Source organism: Scleropages formosus, chromosome 1 (genome assembly GCF_900964775.1).
Source record: "Scleropages formosus chromosome 1, fSclFor1.1, whole genome shotgun sequence".
Classification (NCBI taxonomy): domain Eukaryota; kingdom Metazoa; phylum Chordata; class Actinopteri; order Osteoglossiformes; family Osteoglossidae; genus Scleropages; species Scleropages formosus.
The window spans coordinates 22829134-22848073 of NC_041806.1; the positions used below are offsets into that span (position 1 = coordinate 22829134).

The 18940-nt window shown below is 47.3% G+C and overlaps 3 protein-coding genes across 4 annotated transcripts; 2 read left to right on the plus strand and 1 right to left on the minus strand.

Moving 5' to 3' along the window:
* The first annotated feature begins 2245 nt into the window (after positions 1 to 2245).
* On the plus strand, positions 2246 to 10117 carry ebpl (EBP like). The gene is made up of 6 exons (XM_029253013.1): positions 2246 to 2628; positions 2746 to 2815; positions 3140 to 3278; positions 3770 to 4527; positions 7120 to 7266; positions 10060 to 10117. The coding sequence occupies exons 1-4, from the start codon at positions 2293 to 2295 to the stop codon at positions 4011 to 4013; spliced, it is 789 nt and encodes a 262-aa protein (XP_029108846.1). The 5' UTR covers positions 2246 to 2292; the 3' UTR covers positions 4014 to 4527; positions 7120 to 7266; positions 10060 to 10117.
* arl11 (ADP-ribosylation factor-like 11) lies at positions 3288 to 6207 on the minus strand. The gene is made up of 2 exons (XM_018750091.2): positions 4679 to 6207; positions 3288 to 3402 (listed from the first exon to the last, which is right to left on the minus strand). The coding sequence occupies exon 1, from the start codon at positions 5354 to 5356 to the stop codon at positions 4709 to 4711; it is 648 nt and encodes a 215-aa protein (XP_018605607.1). The 5' UTR covers positions 5357 to 6207; the 3' UTR covers positions 3288 to 3402; positions 4679 to 4708.
* Positions 10118 to 10127: 10 nt separating the features above from the next.
* Positions 10128 to 18230, plus strand: LOC108933199 (RCC1 and BTB domain-containing protein 1). 2 transcript variants are annotated; one of them, XM_018750089.2, is made up of 11 exons: positions 10128 to 10348; positions 10592 to 10742; positions 11015 to 11181; positions 12287 to 12445; positions 12844 to 12951; positions 13085 to 13227; positions 13937 to 14127; positions 14295 to 14421; positions 14820 to 14971; positions 15302 to 15432; positions 15742 to 18230. In XM_018750089.2, the coding sequence occupies exons 1-11, from the start codon at positions 10223 to 10225 to the stop codon at positions 15880 to 15882; spliced, it is 1596 nt and encodes a 531-aa protein (XP_018605605.1). In that variant the 5' UTR covers positions 10128 to 10222; the 3' UTR covers positions 15883 to 18230. The 2 variants fall into 2 exon arrangements, with proteins under 2 accessions (XP_018605605.1, XP_029108842.1); XM_029253009.1 differs by lacking the exons at positions 14820 to 14971; positions 15302 to 15432; positions 15742 to 18230 and having other exon boundaries at positions 14252 to 14326.
* Positions 18231 to 18940: the final 710 nt, after the last annotated feature.

Genomic DNA, 18940 nt, shown 5'->3' on the forward strand with positions numbered 1-18940 from the left:
GTGGCGTTTCCTTTGGACATATTTCCAAAAGTGTGTCTTACACCTCCTCCGTGTCTCCCCTTTACCTGTGGCCTCTCTTTGTCATCTATAATGGTATAATAACTTGCGCTGGTCTTCAGTCAATATGCATACAATAACCTGTATCCCATATCCCAATGTCTGTTGCTGGTTGGACACCCCAACGTCCTGCTGACCTTTTGATGTCTTGCTTTTCATTTGTTCAGTAGTGTTTTCAAGCATCAATGGTCTGTCAGTGATTACAAGTATAAAATAACAATCACTGCTTAGGAAGGAGGGTCACATGCTGCTGTCCAGGGTCCTGATTTTTTTTTTTTTTTTTTGGGTGATGTGACCCGACCCCCCCTCGCTGACCTCAGCTTTGTTTTTATCAGGCTTTATTTGTGATTGTCTTCTTTTCACCTATGTGGATTTGAACAGGTGTTAAATGATTTTAGTCCAAGTCCAGCCAGGAGTCTGCAGAGCCCACAAATCAAGTGTGAACTTCTCATTACAGTATGAATCGAATTGAAGACTGTCATTGTACCGCTGTGCAATACAACAAAATTATAGTGGTATTCCCTGAGTTCTTTAGATGACAATATAAAACACAACACTTAAGTATAAAATAAAAATCAAACAGTTTAAACATGTCCCGATGACCTGTTGCAGAGCCTTCTGTCGTTCTCTTGTGTAACTTGCGTACCATGCTGTAATGCAGTACGTCAGTACGCTCTCCACTGTACATCGATAGAAATTCACGAGAAGATCCCGGGGCGGTCTCGCTCTCCTCAGTTTTCTCAAGAAGTAAGGCGTCGTCGTGCCTTTCCAATAACAGTAGCGGTGTGTGTGGCCCAAGAGAGGTCTTCTGTGATGTTCATGCCCAGGAATTTGAAAGTGGGGACTCTCCACAGCCTCGCCATTTACGAGCACAGGACTGAGGTCAGTTCTCCTTTTCTTCCAGAAGTCCACCGCACTCTCCTTTGTCTTCCTGGTGTTAAGAATGACGTTGTTAGAGGAGCACCAGGCTGTCAGGTTTCGTACCTCGTCCCTGTATGCGGTCTCATCGTTGTAATCAAACCCGAGACTGTGGTATCATCTGTGGCGTTTGTTGCGTGGGCAGGTAGACAGTCATGGGTGAAGAGTGCATACGGCAGAGGACTCGACACACATCCCTGCGGAACATCAGTGTTCAGGGTGAGAGTGGAGGATGTGTCCTTTCCTAACAACGCTCTGGGGACGGTTAGTCAGGAAGTCGAGTCCATTTACAGACAGCTGTGCTTAGGGTTAGGTTATGGAGTTCGGACAGCAGTACGAGAACGATGGGGGAGACCGCTCTATGAATTACTTAATCATTTCATCTTACGATTTAAATTTTGGAGTATGCAGTATCCTTGCTATTGACAGGTGGACACACTGGAACTGTGTGATCAGTTACTGAATTAGAAATACTTTCTGTTGGATTATTATGAAGCCACACAGTGGTAACTGCTGCACTGGGTGGTTCAGACATAAGTTCAAATCGGGCTCCATGTATGGAGTTTGCATGTTCTCCCTGTGTCTGTGTGGGTTTCCTTTGGGCGCTCTGGTTTCCTCCCACAGTCCAAGGACATGCAGTTTACGCAAACTGGCCGCTGTAAATTGCCCGTAGTTTATGAATGTGTGTGTGTGTGTGTGTGTGTGGCTACGGTGTTATAGACCTGAGTGTTGTCCAGGGTGTACCCCCCCATCCCTGCACCTAGTGCTTCTGGGATAGGCACTGGACCACTGTGACCTAGACCAGGACAAGTGGTTAAAGTGAGCGAGGGAGTGTGAATGATGGGACTTGGAGAGGACACGTGTCCTATTTTTTTTCCTGTACTGGACAAAAGATTTTTGCTCTTTTACTCCAAATCCAGATGCTACATAATGCCGCTTTACCCTGATTTACTCATTTGTACAGCAGTGTATTCCTACTGAGGGGGTGCGGTGGCGCAGTGGGTTGGACCGCAGTCCTGCTCTCTGGTGGGTCTGGGGTTCGAGTCCCGCTTGGGGTGCCTTGCGACGGACTGGCGTCCCGTCCTGGGTGTGTCCCCTTCCCCCTCCGGCCTTACGCCCTGTGTTGCCGGGTAGGCTCCGGTTCCCCGTGACCCCGTAAGGGACAAGCGGTTCTGAAAATGTGTGTGTGTGTGTGTGTGTATTCCTACTGTAACATCGTCGCTTCAGCAGCCTGCATCGCGCGGCAGCACGCGCCGTTTCCGGTGCGGAGGACGACAGCCCCGTCTGGGAGGGCAGGGCGGCCCCGCGCGTGGAGCGATGTCGCAGCGAGCCAATGGGCGCACGGCGCGCTCCCCGGGGGCGGTGCCTGGGAAACGAGCGCTCGCCAAGAACAGCAGGTCGCTTGTGGGGCCACAGTTTATTAACTCCTTGGTCATCATGGCGGCGAACCCGTCAGCGGCCGGGAGCGCGGACACGCACACGGACACGCACGTGGACGTGTTCCCCCCGGTGACGCTGTACTCCCTGCTCGCCTGCGCCGCCCAGTTCGCGCTGGGTTTCGCCCTCGCCCGCCGCTGGGGCCACGAGAGCTCCGCGGCCGACAGATGGGTCCTCGTGTGGCTCTTCTACGACGCCATCGTCCACGTGACGCTGGTGAGTCCCGCGCCGAAGGGGCGCGCGCGCGCCTCCCGCCGAGGCCGCGAAGTGAGACAGCCCGAGTAGTGGCACGTCACGTGTGTGGGCAGCGCGTGTTTCTGCCCTGTTTTCCAGGAGGGTCCCTTCGTCTACATGTCCCTCGTCGGCACCGTGGCGACCTCGGAGAGCCTCGTAGCTGAGCTGTGTAAGTGTTCGCTGTGTTTACCTGCAACGATGCACACCTTGAATGCGGGGGAGGGGGGGCGTCTCTCTGGAGCATCCCTGTCCAGGCCGATGGACGGAGGGGAAGATCGCAGCCGCTTGACCCCGTTTGGCTAAAGCGAGTCCCTGCGTTTGCAGCGCACCTGGGAGAATTGGCCACCGGGTGGCGTAGTGGTTAGAGCCGCCCGCCGCCTTTGAGAGCTGGGTTCAAATCCCACCTGCTGCAGCAGTACCCTTCGTCAAGATTCGTATCCTGAATCGATAAAGTAAAAATGACCCAGGTGGTTGTTTTTTCATACGGACACAGGGAAGGAGTACGGCAAGGCGGACCAGCGATGGCTCCACTCTGACCCGACGGTGGTGTCTCTAGAGCTTCTCACGGTGCTGCTCGATAGCTCTCTGGCCCTGGTGCTCGTCTACGCCATCGTCAAGGACAGACGCTACAGGTAGCCGGACCTGGACTGCTCCACGTGGACGGAGTCACCGGAATGAGTGGGAGAGCTGGTGCTGCTGATCCATGAGCTCACTGGGGTGTTGGAGAAAATCAGATGCGTTGTTTTTCTTCCGTATCTGCCAGCGGAGACGAGAAAATCATGGTCACGGGCGGTTTGGCAGAAGTTAGATTAACATCCACAACGGCTGTTTCGCAGAATTGCATGCTGACACAGCGCTCAGCAGCAGAGCCGCCGCTTCTCACCACGGCAGTGCAACAAAGTAATTTGTATGAATGTAATAAGTTAACGAGCTTTTGATTTTTCGAAAATATTTCACAGTGATACATCATGGTTAAAAGCTGATATTTGTAATCAAAATGGACTTTTTAAAAATCAGGGAGGAGGAGCTCGTGCCGCAGTCGCTGTGCCTTCTCGCTGCGGACGTGTACGGCGAGGGATGACCTTCGTCCCTTCCCGTGTGTAACTCATCCCCTTCCTTACAGGCACTTTGTGCAGATCACACTGTGTGTGTGCGAGCTCTACGGTGGCTGGATGACCTTCTGTCCGGAATGGCTGACGGGCAGCCCCAACCTCAACACCAGCAACCGGCTCTACCTCTGGGTGTACTTGGTGTTCTTCAATGGCCTATGGGTGGTGGTCCCAGCTCTCCTACTGTGGCAGTCCTGGCTCGCCCTGCAGAGAGCGCATCCCTCGCGGACGGCCGCGGTTCTCGACAAAGCGAAGTAGAGCGCGTTCGCTCACAAGCGGGATTCGGAAAGGAAAAGGATTAAAGTGGGGGAGATGCCGTGACGGCGTAGGGCAAGTTTTAGCAGAAAGCCCCCTCATGTTCTTTCTGTTGCACTATATACAATAGAAACTATGTGTCACACTCTGCGTCCCAATCTGCATTGGCTTAAAGCACAAAAACGCTTTTTAAAGATGTAAGAGATTATTTTTGCCCTCTCCGAAGGGATTAAATCCACTTTTCTGCTACATCACGTACTACTACTGCTACTGGGGCAGTATTGCTTTGCGGTGCTGCTTCGTGAGCAGTGTTGCGATAAACGGTCGAACCACGGATTTTAACAAGCTTTCAGTTTAGACTGCTGGTGCAACATAATTGTAAATAATACAATGATGCAAAAACCTTCATTTAAGTGTGTGTTCATAAATGTAATACCCCACTGTTCACACAGCTCTCGCCAGTACGCAGTACTCAGAATCGAGTATGTACCAGGAAGTAACAGTACCGGATGTCCAGGTGATTGTAATTATTTAATGTGAAGCTTAGTAGATAATTAATGGAGTTAGAAACAAAACATCTCTGAGGGTGGGATGCCCAATTACGCAGGTTACCAAACTATAAACTCAATCATTTATCAGAAGTCGTGTAACATGGTTGCTAGTTGTACCTGAGAGGAAGGTGCTTATGCTGAATTGCTTCAGCTCTTGATGAGCTTGGCTATGGAGCTGAGGACCTGCTGGAGCCCGAGGTTGCTCCGGGCACTGCACGCCTGGATCTCCCAGTGTCGGTCTGAGTACCTGGCCAGGTCCAGTTCCCTGGCCACCTCATAGATGGTCATGACATTAGGGAGGTCCTGCTTGTTGGCCAGCACCATCAAAGGGATGCCCTTCGCGTTGTCGTCCCCCAAGATGGTCCTCAGTGCTTTCTTGGCCTCGCGCATGCGCCCGCGGTCACTGCTATCAACCACAAACACCAGTGCTTTGGTGCCCTCCAGGTAATACTTCCAGTTGGGCCTCATCCTGCCCTGGCCGCCCACATCCCAGATTGTAAAGTCAGTTTTTTTCTTCACTTGCAGCATGGCCACGTTGAAGCCCACGGTGGGCTGAGTCTCTATGGTTTTACCAAGCTTCATTTTGTAGAGTAAGGTGGATTTCCCGGCCGAATCCAGACCAATCATAACCACCTGGGGTGGCTTCTTCAGGTTGCGTCTGGACAGGATCAATCCCATCGTGTGGTCACTTGAACATGCCCAAGTTCCCCTCTCGAAGCAGTCCGCGTCAGCCCTGAGCGATGATTGACTTTGTCTTTGCTTCCTGTAATCTTCACGCTGAAAGTTTATCAGCATCTGTTTTGCATTCCCATAGGAAGTGCCCAGAAAATTCTTCTTACTTTCGCTGAAGGACCAACCAATGAAATATTCACCCTGGGCTTTTACCGAATCTGTATTCAAAACATGCAAAGCAGAGCCTGTCCTGTGCTCCAAGGTGGAGGAAATGTAGAAGCTTCTGTGCTGCGAGCCGGTGGCAAGTGAAGTACATTTTTAACTGTTTGTTTATGAACATGGTCATGTGACTGGCGGAACTGGTCCTTCAACATTTTTGCATCTGAATGCTCCATTAAGAAAGTAGTATCGGGAATATTTGTCTCGACTGGCTTTCTGCTGAAATAGCCCGGGACTCTTATTTATTCGACTGATACATTATATATCCAGATTATTCTCCTCCTTTTATTGTTCCCGATAATCTAAACCCTTATTTTGTTGCAGATTGTGTGGTGCAAGGGGCCACGCAGACAGGACAAAGGCCAAGGACTGCAGATTTCCCAACAAAATTAGTCCTGTTATTTCAGACAAATGAATAAAATGGGGATACAGTCCCTTTTAGGTGTATCAGTGGCCACCTACTGAGAACCTTCCTGTTTCCGTTTCCATTTTCCCCTCCCTTGTAGCCTCAGACCAACGCTCTTGGGCGACACCTACCCTAACAAAACCATGTGTATGACATGGCTGCATCTTTTTTCAGAAATTAGTATAGAAGAGGCTCTGTAGACCTTGTCTCGGACAGCGATGCTGGCTGACAGCTGTCAGGAACGGAAGTGGGGAACTTTAAGGGAAGGATCGTATAACCTGATCAGCGTCCTTGTTCCAGACTGCAAGTCTGCCTTTTCTAAATATTTATTTTTTCTTTTAAATTAAGCCTGGCCATAGCTGGTTGTCAAAGACAAGTTTCTGTTTACATTTTGAACATGTTCTACTGGTATCCCTGGTTTTACTATTTCCATCATAGAGAATAGCTGGGTGTAGTAGACAAACATATTAGTCAAAGTACTGTTACTTAGAAACAATTAAAGGAATTTGTCCAAAAGTTTGCTTAAATAAAAGTTAAAAAAAAAAAAAAAAAGTATCAGGTGAAAAAACTAAAGTGCAGAAGTTACTTTGAATCAAATAAAGCTTTCAGATGTTGATAATCACTTCCAATATTAACAGCTGCAATATACACATGTGCGCACACTGTCTGAAACCGCTTGTCCCGAGCGGGGTCACGGTGAACCGGAGCCTAACCCGGCAACATAGGGTGCAAGGTCAGAAGGGGAGGGGAAACACCCAGGACAGGACGCCAGTCCATTGCAAAGCACCCCCAGTGGGACTCGAACCCCAGACCCGCCACGTAGCGGGACCCGGCCAAACCCACTGTGCCACTGCACCCCCTGCTGCAATATACAGTTTTAAGTAATCTTAAATGTACAGTGTAAACAGAGCTAGATACAGTCAATTATACTAAGCAATTACAAAACTGATAAAACACCTCAGTGTGCTCTGTGTTATTATTGACTTATTTCTCCTTAGTGGAAAGTAATTTACAATTTAAGCTTCTATTCTGTTGCACCTTTTACAATTTTGTTATCCAGTCTTTATTAGCCTTTATCCAAAGTGATGTGCAGCCACAGCAGGTGACTTACAAATTTTTGAGCAACAAACTTCACATCATGAACTGTTTTTCAGAAGTATTTTAACTTTTTTTTTCCTATTTGAATTGTGTCCAAGCATCATCCAATGCCCTGGCAGACAGCAATCATGAATAGCAAGTGCTGTGTTATGTTTTTCTTAAGAGAGGGTGAAGAAGCTGTAGATGATCCTCTGTCTCCTACATCTACCAGTTTTGAGCCATCAGTAAAGTGTCGCATCTCCATCATCCTCAACCTTCATGTAATACCTCCGGCTCCAAGTTGATGCGCAATTTTTCTCTGCTCTTCGAGGTAAATGGCATACAATGTACATTGTTTTTTTTAATTTTTTTAATAATTGTGCTTTTATTTCTTATTACTTCACTTGTATTGGGTATTAATGAATTTCATGTGATGTGTGGCTAAGAAAGGAATACCAGAGCCACAGATTAGCATATATACCCTGGTCTAACTCAGGACACAGTTCTTTATTGTGCTTTCAAATTTACAACATGCTCCAAATACTGTACTTCTCTAGCCCCGGTCACCAGAGGGAATGGCTTGGAGAGTGAGAGACGGTCTGATCGTCTTTTTTTCTGGTCCCAAAAACCCTGCTGTTGTCTCCCTCCCCGCTCAGCAGCCTGGGTTGTTGACATTTATCTTACATTTATTCCTTGAGGGGGGTGCGGTGGCGAGGTGGGTTGGACCGGGTCCTGCTCTCCGGTGGGTCTGGGGTTCGAGTCCCGCTTGGGGTGCCTTGCGATGGACTGGCGTCCCGTCCTGGGTGTGTCCCCTTCCCCCTCTGGCCTTACGCCCTGTGTTGCCAGGTTAAGCTCCAGTTCCCCGCGTCCCCGTATGGGACAAGCGGTTCCGAAAATGTGTGTGTATTCCTTGAGGTGACACTTACTGGGTTTTACTAGAAGTTTAGACCACATTTTCTGAGTAATTAATGGAGAAATCTACATAACTCCAAACTGCACCTACTCATGTTCTTGCAGCTGTATGTAGGACCACTGACTGGGTGCAATTTTTAAAACAGTCACTATATACGGTTGCATAATACGCTGGGGCTGTTGAAAAGAAGTGCACTTTTAACCACATTAGTCTTGAAATAAAAAATTTATACCGATGTTAAACTACGATTAAAACATCAAGCGGAGGCTTAGAATGGCTTTGAGGAGTAGACTTGCTGCGTAACTTTGTCACGGGACACATCGCGCCTATTTCTTCACCAGGACACGTCAATCACAGGAGACGCGTCTCTGCGTTCGACTCTTTCTGTCTTACTTCCGGTCACGTGCTTTTTGTTTTTTTTCTAAACAACTTCCGGGCAGATGTCGGGACGCGGAGCAAACGTCGCACACCGGGTGACAGAACGTTCCTCCCGGCTGAGACTTCGGTCTCAGGTTCGGCTCTTTTATAGGTAGGCGGAGCGACGGAGGCGATGCCCGGGATAAAAAGCATCGAGAAACTGCATTACCTTGAAATTAGAGTCTCCTAGCAGCTACTACTAGCTAGTCGTGCTTCCGTTCCGGTACTGTAGTGTTTCTACCTTCCGAAATCACCTGACGCCGGTTGCCGAGCTGAACGTTCGTTGACAACGACTTGTTGTACAAAACGTCTATCACTGACAGTGTGTTTTTTTTTTTTTTTTTTTTTAAAAATAATAATTGGGATGTGCGATTGATGCTACGCGCTTCCGTGAGCCGGACGGTTTGTGTGCGTCCTCTGCTCGGCGTGTATGTGTGTCGTTTGCCGTCGTGTTTATTCTCTTTCGACTGACCACTCACTGTGTCCAGATGGCGGTCTGACTGTCACTGGAGAACTTTCTAGCAGCGATGTGTCAGCGATCTGTGCGCACAATGAATGGGCAGGGCACTGGTCCTGGAGCCCCAGGCGGTAAAAAACCTGGTCACTGTCTGGTGAAGTTCAGATCATTGCATGGTACTACTGCCTGGTACTTATTGGGTATTTGGGGACAATGTCATCGAAGGTGTTGCTGGGTGATCAACCTTACTTTGCTTTACCCTCTTATACAGCAGGGTATTCTTACTATGCTATTCATGGCATGTAAGAATACCCTGCCTGCTGTATAAAAAGGGCACCCTTGAGGTACCTACTAGTAAGAACAGCCTGCTGTATAAAAGGGTAAATCATCATAAAGTTCATCATCTAACTGGTACTCCAGCAGCGGTGGGATTCGAACCGGCAACCTTCCGATTCCAGGGCTGCAGAATTAAGTGCTAAAACCCCTCGCTTGTCGCATAGGTGTGTGGAAATAATAGGGAGTCGGGGGAAGGGGGGCAACCTGAAATGGACTTTGGTGCTTCGAACACAGGTTTCGCTGGAAGCGTGCTGCTTTTGGGGTGGGTCCGGGGGAGGTCAGGCGAGTTCGCGGCTGCGGATGCTTTAGCTGCGTGTGTGAAACGTACAGTGTGTATACTGTATAAAACGCAGGGGTGTTCCTCTCTCTTAGATTTCATTTCGTAGGAATGCGAGGTTTAAGTGCCGTTAAGCGTAAATGGCGCGTTACGCTTGTTCCTCGTCCTCTTTGATGTTCTGCTTGGTTCACGCTGTACGTAGTTCTGTTTGTCAAACATTCGCACCTGGTTTTGTCTTGGAAACACCTTATGTAAACTTAAAGCACATGGTGGCGTGGCGAGTAGCGCCGCGGTCCCACGGCGCCTGGGAGGTGCGAGAGCGCGTGGCTTCGATCCACGATCGGCCTGGTTGGAGTTTGCGTGCATTTCCTTTGGGTGCTCTGGTTTCCTGCCACAGTCCAAAGATGTGTTTCAAGTGAATTACTGACTGAATTTGCCATAGAGTGTGCGACAGTGTGTTGCTTTGGTGTATACATGAGTGACTCACTGTAAGTAGGGCATCTACCATTGTAAACCACCGTGGGTGATGTGGTGTGGGCTACAGAGTCTTCAGTGGAAGTTGCTTTGAAGAAAAGTGTCTGCTAAATTAATAAATGTAAATAAATCTCTTTTTTTTTTTTTTCCCTCTCTCTTTGTGTCTGTGTCAGGTGCTTCGGGTTAAAATAGGAAGCTATCAGTTGATATGTCTTCCTTCTTGTGTCCCTTACTCTGCTGTGGTCACCAGGGTCAACAGCAACAGGGGGCTACCTGCTCCAATCCCCTCTGTGGACCCTGCTCTCCGGCCCGCTCGTTGATCAAGTTCTTCGAAGTCTCCCCCGGTGGGAGGCCCCACCTCCGCTCCCGCTTCTAGCTCGGCTCCTGCTCGCCGTACAGAAGAGACCCGCGCTATGGCAGACGTAAGCAAATGGCCCCTATTTACCCTGCTGGGGCCCCAGGAGGTTGCCTCCATCCGCCAGGCCTGTGTCTTTGGCACCTCAGCCAACGAAGCTATTTACTGCACGCACACCGATGAGGTAAGCTGCAGAATTTATGTTCTTGTAATGCCTTTGAAAGCCTGGACTCTCCTGTGCAGTTACGACTGGTGTCACGGGGAAGAATCCATCCATACGTCTCTCACTGGAGGTCTTAACAGGTGCACTGTTTGCAAGTGCTCCTTTTTGTTGCAACCTGGCTGTCGCGCACTGCAATACTCTTACCTCTTAGCGGAAATCGACTGACTTGTGGTGCAAATCTTTCTCCCCCACCTCCTGCCCTAGGTCTTTGTATTTGGGCTGAACTGCAGCAACTGTCTGGGGACAGGGGACAACCAGAGCACCATCGTGCCCAAGAAGTTGGACTGCTTAGCTGGGAAGAGGGTGGTTAGCCTGAGCTACGGCAGCGGGCCGCATGTGTTGCTAGCCACCCAAGGTAAGTGCCACCGCCCTCTCTGGGGCCCTGCGTCAGTGTCCTCTTAGTGGCTCTGACATCCGCCTTCCTCTTAAAGTTTTGGGTTGGCTGCAGAGCTGCGTAGTCGTTTAATTTGGACTCTACTGGGGTCTGGGCTTCTGTGCATGTTTTTAAAAAATCCACGGAAGGTGCAGCTGTCTCCTGCATGTGTAGTACAGTCACAGATGCATAGTAATCCTCTGTTTTGGGGCGTCAGGGGTTTTGATATTCAGGACATGTTGTGCAATGTGCAGATGGTGAGCTTTACGCTTGGGGACACAATGGATACAGCCAGCTTGGCAACGGCACCACCAACCAGGGTGTCTCCCCCATCCTGGTGTCTGCCAACCTTCTCAACAAGAAGGTGATGGACGTGGCCTGCGGTTCTCATCATTCCATGGCTCTGACCAACGAGGGGGAGGTGAGGGGTGCGGGTGTCTCTTGGGATGAATGTAAAGTTTGTCTAGCTAGAAATCATCATGAGTGAGTTTTCTGTAACCCAGTTGGGCTGTGCAAAAGTATGGCTCTGGGAAGAGGCTAGAAATGGAACCGCTACCACATGACCGATTTATCATGAAGAATGAAGGGTGAAATAAATATTATGATTAGTTTTGATATGGTATGAATAGTCGTGGAAACTGCTCACATGACTCCTTGAGCGGCGAGGTTTGGATTCTGCTCATTCACTAATTCCTCAGCACGCTAATTAATCTGGTTATTTTTAGCTCTGCGACAGGATGTCGGTGCTGCACTGTCGCTCGACCTGCAGCCCAGTGCAGTTAGGGGATCGGTTAACCTGAGCAGGGATGGCTTTGCGCTGAAGTTCACACAAGTGGCACGTTATGCTTGGTGCTGCATCGCACTGACAGCACAGAGTAGACGATGCTCCTGTGGGCAGCGCTCTCTGGCCCGGTTCACAGTGTGATTGTGGAACTTAAATCCTCTGCCTCTCTGTCCTTTCTTTTATTCTCTTTTGCACTGCAGCTAAGTTTGTGTTTGTGCTCTCCTCTCTTTGCTCATTACGTTCATTCTGCTCACTGGCTTTGTAAACCTGCTACTCGGTCAGGCGCACTAAAATAATCCCAAATCTTGAAATAAATTTCCATGCTGGTGGATTAGGCTGCTGGTCCCTCACAGAGGCCATGCGATCTGCCGTTCTAATCTTGACGCTCTTGGCACTGAAAATGTAGACCTCTTTGTGGGGCTCTTGGTGATCATTATCTCGCATGGCATCTGTGCACAGTGGTCATAAAACACTGACCAGGACTAATACGGGTGTGAAAGCCTGTCTGTTGTAGCTTCTTTTCAACCGAGGCCATGTCACTGACTGCCTTTCTAAGGAGGAACCCTAGATATAGTTACTGACCGTTGAACCCAAAATTAATTTTATCGTATGTATTTTTTTTGGGGGGGGGTGTATATGGCTTGAAATGACTTTATTGGAAATTTGCACCTGTCTTCACAACTGATGGGAATTCCTGTGATGCAAACATTAAGCATGCTCTGCATTTTGAAATACTGTGCAGGTGTTTGCTTGGGGTTACAACAACTGCGGTCAGGTGGGCTCCGGTTCCACCGCCAACCAGCCCACTCCCCGCAAGGTGTCCATCTGCCTGCAGAACAAGGCAGTGGTCAGCATCGCTTGCGGACAGACCTCGTCCATGGCCGTGGCAGACAACGGGGAGGTGAGTGGAGCTGAACGCCCTCTGTCGACGAGCGAAGGTCAAGTTCCGCATCGGGCTAAAAGTGTTCTAGGTGGATAGAGGAAGGCGATATAAATACAACAGGAATACTGCTGTGTGTGTGAGTTGCCCTGAAAGAGGGTTTCGTGTTTTCTGTCTGCATTCAGTGACTGTTCAGAGTAAGGAAATGTAATAAAATGTGTTATAAGAGGGTGACTTTGAAACGGTGTCAGATGGGCTTTGGCAAAAAGGCGTTACGGCTGGACAGAACGAGGTACGCCTGTAGTTGTCTTTATTTCTCATTCTCTAATTTCAGCCCTAGATCCTCCATAAGTGTCAAATGTGAGTGTAAGAAAGTGAAGCTGGTGCGAACACAGACGTGCTATTTCTGTGTACTTCAGGTCTATGGCTGGGGCTACAATGGCAATGGGCAACTTGGGCTGGGAAACAACGGGAACCAGCTGACCCCGTGCCGACTGGCAGCTCTCCAGGGTGTCTGTGTGCTGCAGGTAAGTGTGGAGCCACCCAGAGTGCGCACACCCTTCCCTGCTTCCCACTCTCTGCAACCCGGTGCATCCGAGGATGCACAATGGCCTGGCCTTCGCCTAGAGATCGGGGTAACCGCTGCAATGTGCCCTGCAGATCGTCTGTGGCTACGCTCACTCACTGGCACTAACAGACGAGGGCCTGCTGTACGCCTGGGGCGCAAACACGTACGGCCAGCTGGGCACGGGTAACAAGAGCAACCAGCTGAGCCCTGTGCACATCATGGCTGAGAAGGAGAGGTGAGTTGCCGCTGCGTGACACTGGCCCAGCGCTACGGTTACTGCAGCAGTTCCTGACCAACCTGTCGCCATGGCTGCACTCCTCGACACCGGTGTCGAGAACAGCGATGGGACGCGCAGGGCAGGAATGAGTTAACTTGTCTCAGTAAGCAAGTTTTCCTAAAGGTGCTGAATGGCAGAGCATTTGCTCCAGGCTGAAACTCTGAATTAATGCTGACTGTAGCAAGTATCTGAGCTACTAAATACTAGTGGGGTTGTCAGTGTGCCAGTAATATTAATAATGAACAGCTGCAAAACCATTCAGGAACACGGGAAGAGCTGATTCTTCTGACATTGTATGGACATAGACTCACTGTAGCACACACACGTGCATCTGAGCTGCGTGTGTGTGTATGTGTGTGTGGGGGGGGCCAGACTCATCCAGACTAATCTGTGTTTTGTGCTTCAGTGTTTGATGAGAGCTGGTCAGTGAGCCGGGGGGGATTGGGGGGTGGTCTTTGTATGGGAGCTGCTGGTTGCAGCTGCAGGTGCTGCCCCCTTGTGGTCAGACCCTGTAACTCACATCTATCACATTTTATTTGTATGGTTTTTGCCATTGGCAGAACCTCACACTGGACCTCACTCGGGCATCACTGTGTCCAGTAACTACTGGGTGTCACTCGCGGTCAGTGGCACTGATACCGAGCTGCTCCGTGTTCCCCTCTGGCAGGATTGTGGAGATCGCCGCCTGTCACTCCACGCACACATCAGCGGCAAAGACGCAGAGCGGACAGGTGTACATGTGGGGACAGTGTCGCGGACAAGCCGTCGTGCTGCCTCACCTCACGCATTTCAGCTGCACTGACGATGTCTTTGCCTGTTTTGCCACTCCTGCGGTCATGTGGCGTCTGCTGTCCATGGGTGAGGCGTGTAATGCTCAGGCGGTCATGGACTAGCTGTCAAAATGCAGTGTTTTCTGTCTCGTAATTTCAGTTGTTTTTCATGTTTTTCCTTGACTGACTGCTGTCCTTTTGCTTTTGCTCAGGTTGAGCCAGATGTTCACTGCTTGATATCCTCTCTGGTTCCAGAGCACGATGATTTCCTGACCGTGGCCCAGTCCTTGAAGAAAGAGTTTGACAGTCCGGAGACGTCAGACCTCAAGTTCAGCGTGGATGGGAGATTCATCCACGTCCACAAGGCTGTGCTGAAGATCAGGTGAACAGCTTCAGTCATCCTAGTGTGTCGGCGGACACCATGCTCGAATGAACGTTTCCAAAATTGCACGTTTAAATTTTTTCAGATGTCACTTTTCTGGTTTTCATTTGTCTTTGTGTCATCTTTGAGTCAAAGAGGATAATTGAAATTGCACTCATTTTAATTTCCTCTGTGTTTTCTGTCCCTGAATGATGGACACCTTTACCTGTATCTGGTTTCTTCCTGCACGCATCAGCTTATATGTGACGATAAGCACATGTACTTCTGTTGCTGTCTGGTCCTGTTTGGTGTTTTAGTAGCTGGTATAGTCATGTCAATCAGTGTGCTGGAGCCCAGAAGAGTGTCTCTCTCTGTTTGTGTCTGCCCGCTTCAACCTCCCCCACCTCTCATTCTTGCAGGTGCGAACACTTCCGCTCTATGTTCCAGTCTCACTGGACTGAGGACATGAAGGAGGTGATTGAGATCGATCAGTTCTCCTATCCGGTGTACCGCTCCTTCCTCGAGTTCCTCTACACAGACACTGTGGACCTGCCTCCAGAGGATGCCATTGGTTAGAAAACCCTCACTCACCCTGGGCAGCACCCAGCCCCTCCCCCACTCCCACTGACAGCGCAGACGTGCGATGCTGTAAACTAAGCTGTAATTTCACTAATTCCTCTTGTATCGCTTGCAGTCCTATTTTTATTAAACTCTTCCTTTGTGTCTGCTTAGTTACAGCTTTTGATGAAAGCTTTTTCGCAGGTGCTTATTAATGCGATTAGCAGCTTAACAGCACCTTTACATAACTATTGTGGCTGTTTGTGTTCGAATTAATATACAGCTGTATAAACAAACTACTGCGCTACCTGCTTCATGAGTGATGACTTCAGGTGTCTTTCAGGCTTGCTGGATCTGGCCACATCGTATTGTGAGAACCGGCTGAAGCGACTCTGTCAGCACATCATCAAGAGAGGCATCACGGTGGAGAACGCCTTCTCCTTGCTGTCGGCCGCTGTGCGCTACGACGCTGAGGTGGGCCTGGCCCCGAAGTCATGCCATGATCGAAGGGTGGAAAATTGTCCCTTTAAACAAGGACACAGTTCAACTTAAGTTGAACTAGCTGCTTAAAACTAAACTGCTGGGGAATTACTATAATTTGGGCCCTTGCTTTGTGTTAAGAGAATGCTATATGGGTGTTTACCAGGCCTCTGTAAGACCAGGCTTTTTGTTTAAAGTGACACCTCCCACATACTGATGTGGTTTCCTAGTGTGGATTTTGGAGGTTAAGATGCACCCACTTTCCATGACATTTCCGTGCTGACTCTTCTTCTTCGTTCCCAGGATCTGGAGGAGTTCTGTTTCCGGTTCTGTGTGAACCACCTGACTGAGGTCACGCAGACAGCTGCCTTCTGGCAGATGGACGGCAACTTGCTCAAGGAATTCATATGCAGAGCCAGTCGCTGTGGAGCCTTCAAAAACTGAACCCCTTCCCTGGCTGGGATTTCTCCCATCAAGAAGTAGGCGTTGTCTCTCCCTCCACACAGACAGGTGGTTCCTGTGATCAGCAGCTGGGCAAGAGGTTAATTCCATCACCAAAATCTTCATCTTGAGCAGCAGGAAGGAAAAACATTGTCATGCTTCTGGTATGTGGCCTCCAGTGGACACTGCATACTAATGCATAGAAATGAGTACATATTTTGTTCTCTAACCTTAGTCTTCTGAAATGGTCAGCCATTCAGGTCAACTCAAAGCAGAAAGGGACCTCTCCTGTTGCTTAGCCTGTCTTTAACTACTGCACTCCATTAACAGGAATGTGCCTGGGTGTTTTTTTTTTTCCCTTCCCCCTTTTCAATGGGGATGTGAACTGGCAGACTGACCTTCAGGCCCTTTTGCAAAAGTCTGGTCTGCATTTCTCATGATAGGGAAGAAAACCACAGCTCATATGGGAATAATTAAAGCATGTTTTACTGGAGGACCTGGAGAATTTTCTAAACACATTAACTGCACTTAAAATACTCTGAAATAGTCTTACAGGTTTCATCTACACTGGATTTATTTAATGTACTAAGGTTTGTAAAATGATCTGAGTTGCTGTCGGTTCCTTTGAGTACACAGCTGTAACAGTACATCCTTCCTAGGAAGAAAAAAAAAAAAGCCAAAGGCTATTTGAACTGCAACATGGGTTCCTATAATAAAGGCTTTGTGACAAGCTCTTGTTGACAAAAGATTTGCACATGAACCTTTTACTATGTTTAAGGTACATGACAATAGTTTGACAGGTATTGCTACAACAGGCTCCAACCCACACGAGCAGCTGTTTTGAACATTTTTAAAATGTTTGTTTTTCAGGACTTGTATACAAAAGTATGTTCTGTTGGATTTATACCTGTAGTCCTACAAGAGCTTTTTTTTTTTTTTTTTTTTTTTACTGTTGGGCTGAATTTTGAAAATTAAGGTGGTGTTGCTGCTAGTTAAAGCAATGAGTATAATGTGGGGGTGAGTGCACTTTACATACATTTGCCTTTGAGTTACAAGAGCTTAAAATTTTCTATAATTAATATATGGGGTATTTTTATTGCTCCAGTTTTTCCCCCTTTAAGAATCATACTATTACTGTACATATACCTTAGTATTACAGTATTAAGTATTTCCACCATGCAGTGGAACTGCTTAACTGCATATAGAAAATTGTAAACATGACATTTTTATACATTTACAGTCCCTCCTGGCTACAGATGACTCTTACTAGTAAGCAGTAAAGGAGGCCTTATGTGTAAAGTGTTAAAATGCCTCTAAACTCAGTTGTATAGTAAAACAGTAATGCCAGTAGTAGTCATTCATACATTTGAAAAATGAGAACTATTTCAAGGTAATGTATTGCCATATAAAAACTGGATGTTAAAAAAAAAAAAAAGTTTAGGGTTCTTAGTTTGCAGTGAGTGGTACAGAAATGAATCTTTTTAAATAAACTTGTGCTGTATTCCATGCAGAATTCACTACTGTCTCATATTGTCCCCTTTAAGTAATAAATGTAAACAATTTCCTCTGTTTTTCATAGAAATTATACTGACTTCTCACCTTAAGAACAAAACTGGAACCGATTCACTTTTAGCATTAAATTAATACACATGTGGCTTGACTTAACACAGGGGTTGGACTTTTTAAAAACCCGAGACAAAGCTATTGTAAACTGCAGGACATTTTAAAAAAAAAAAAAACCTCTGAATTACATTAAATCTAAGGATAAGAAATTTTAAAATAAAAACATCACCCAAACATCTTATTGAATGTGGGCTTCACTGATTCCTCCAATAAACATAACCAGTGTTGTAGCCAGGTGGGCTACACAATCTGAGTCTCAAAAAAGCAGTCCAACCTCAATTTAGTTACAGACTATGTTCTTTAGAAGTTTTGAATATAGCTAAAAAATTATTAAAGATTTCAACATTAAGGTGCATAAAATTTAACATGAATCCAAAATGACAAACACATTCTATTCCCATTCAGTGCTGACTGTTGACATACTCAGCTCAAACATGCCATTCCTCATCTAGTTACATCAGGAACACCAGACAGCAGCTGTAAACACTGCAGAAGGGAGTTAAGCATTATTTGGGCATCTTTAACCGCAAACTAATGGCTGGGTGTGTGCATACGAGTAGGGTTTGCTCTGCAACACAAAAATTTTCAAAAAGCCCCAACACAAAAGTTTGTAACATTCATATAAAGAAACCTTATATACAACCCCTGGCAAAAATTATGGAATCACCACACTTTGAGGACATTCACACAGCTTTTTTACGGTGTAGCAAATAAATCAGAGAGAACACAAAATTTTTGTTTAATAGCTGAATATTCTGGGTTCATTAAACATACCTTAAACAAATTAAATTTTAATTAATGGCATTTTTTTTGTCAAGTAGAAAAAATTATGGAATCACTTGGTATTTGCATTTTTAAAACAGAGAAGTCAAAAAATGCAAATTAGTCTGCAGTTAAAAGAGAGACCTTACGGAGCTCAACAAGCTGTTGGACTTGACTAATTGAAAGGAAACATGGCCCCAACAAGAGAGCTGTCAATAGAAACAATGAAAAGGATAATAAAACTTCTTCAAGAAGGAAATCCAACACGGAGTATGGCAAAAGAAGTTGGTTGTTCCCAGTCAGCTGTGTCTAAAATTTGGTGCAAGTATAAACAAAATGGGAAGGTAATAAAAGAAAAACATACGGGTAGACCCAGGAAGACATCAAAGCGTCAGGACAAAAAACTCAAAGCAATATACCTTGGAAATAGAAAATGCACAACAAAACAAATGGAAAAACAAATGGGCGGGAACTGGAGTCAATGTTTGTGACAGAACTGTAAGAAATCGGCTGAAAGAAATGGGATTCACATATAGAAAAGCCAAACGAAAACCAGCACTAACACCTAAACTGAAGAAAACAAGGTTACAGTGGACTAAAGAAGCAATCATGGAGTGTGGATGACTGGATGAAAGTGATATTCAGTGATGAATCACGAATCTGCATTGGCCAAGGC

Excerpts from the sequence above, each read along its gene's own strand:
- ebpl (XM_029253013.1), top strand. The coding sequence starts at position 2,293 with ATGTCGCAGCGAGCCAATGGGCGCACGGCGCGCTCCCCGGGGGCGGTG. Across the intron at positions 2,629-2,745 it reads CCATCGTCCACGTGACGCTG|GAGGGTCCCTTCGTCTACAT; the intron begins GTGAGTCCCGCG and ends CCTGTTTTCCAG. Across the intron at positions 3,279-3,769 it reads GTCAAGGACAGACGCTACAG|GCACTTTGTGCAGATCACAC; the intron begins GTAGCCGGACCT and ends CCTTCCTTACAG.
- arl11 (XM_018750091.2), bottom strand. The coding sequence starts at position 5,356 with ATGCTGATAAACTTTCAGCGTGAAGATTACAGGAAGCAAAGACAAAGT.
- LOC108933199 (XM_018750089.2), top strand. The coding sequence starts at position 10,223 with ATGGCAGACGTAAGCAAATGGCCCCTATTTACCCTGCTGGGGCCCCAG. Across the intron at positions 11,182-12,286 it reads CTCTGACCAACGAGGGGGAG|GTGTTTGCTTGGGGTTACAA; the intron begins GTGAGGGGTGCG and ends AATACTGTGCAG. Across the intron at positions 12,446-12,843 it reads CCGTGGCAGACAACGGGGAG|GTCTATGGCTGGGGCTACAA; the intron begins GTGAGTGGAGCT and ends TGTGTACTTCAG.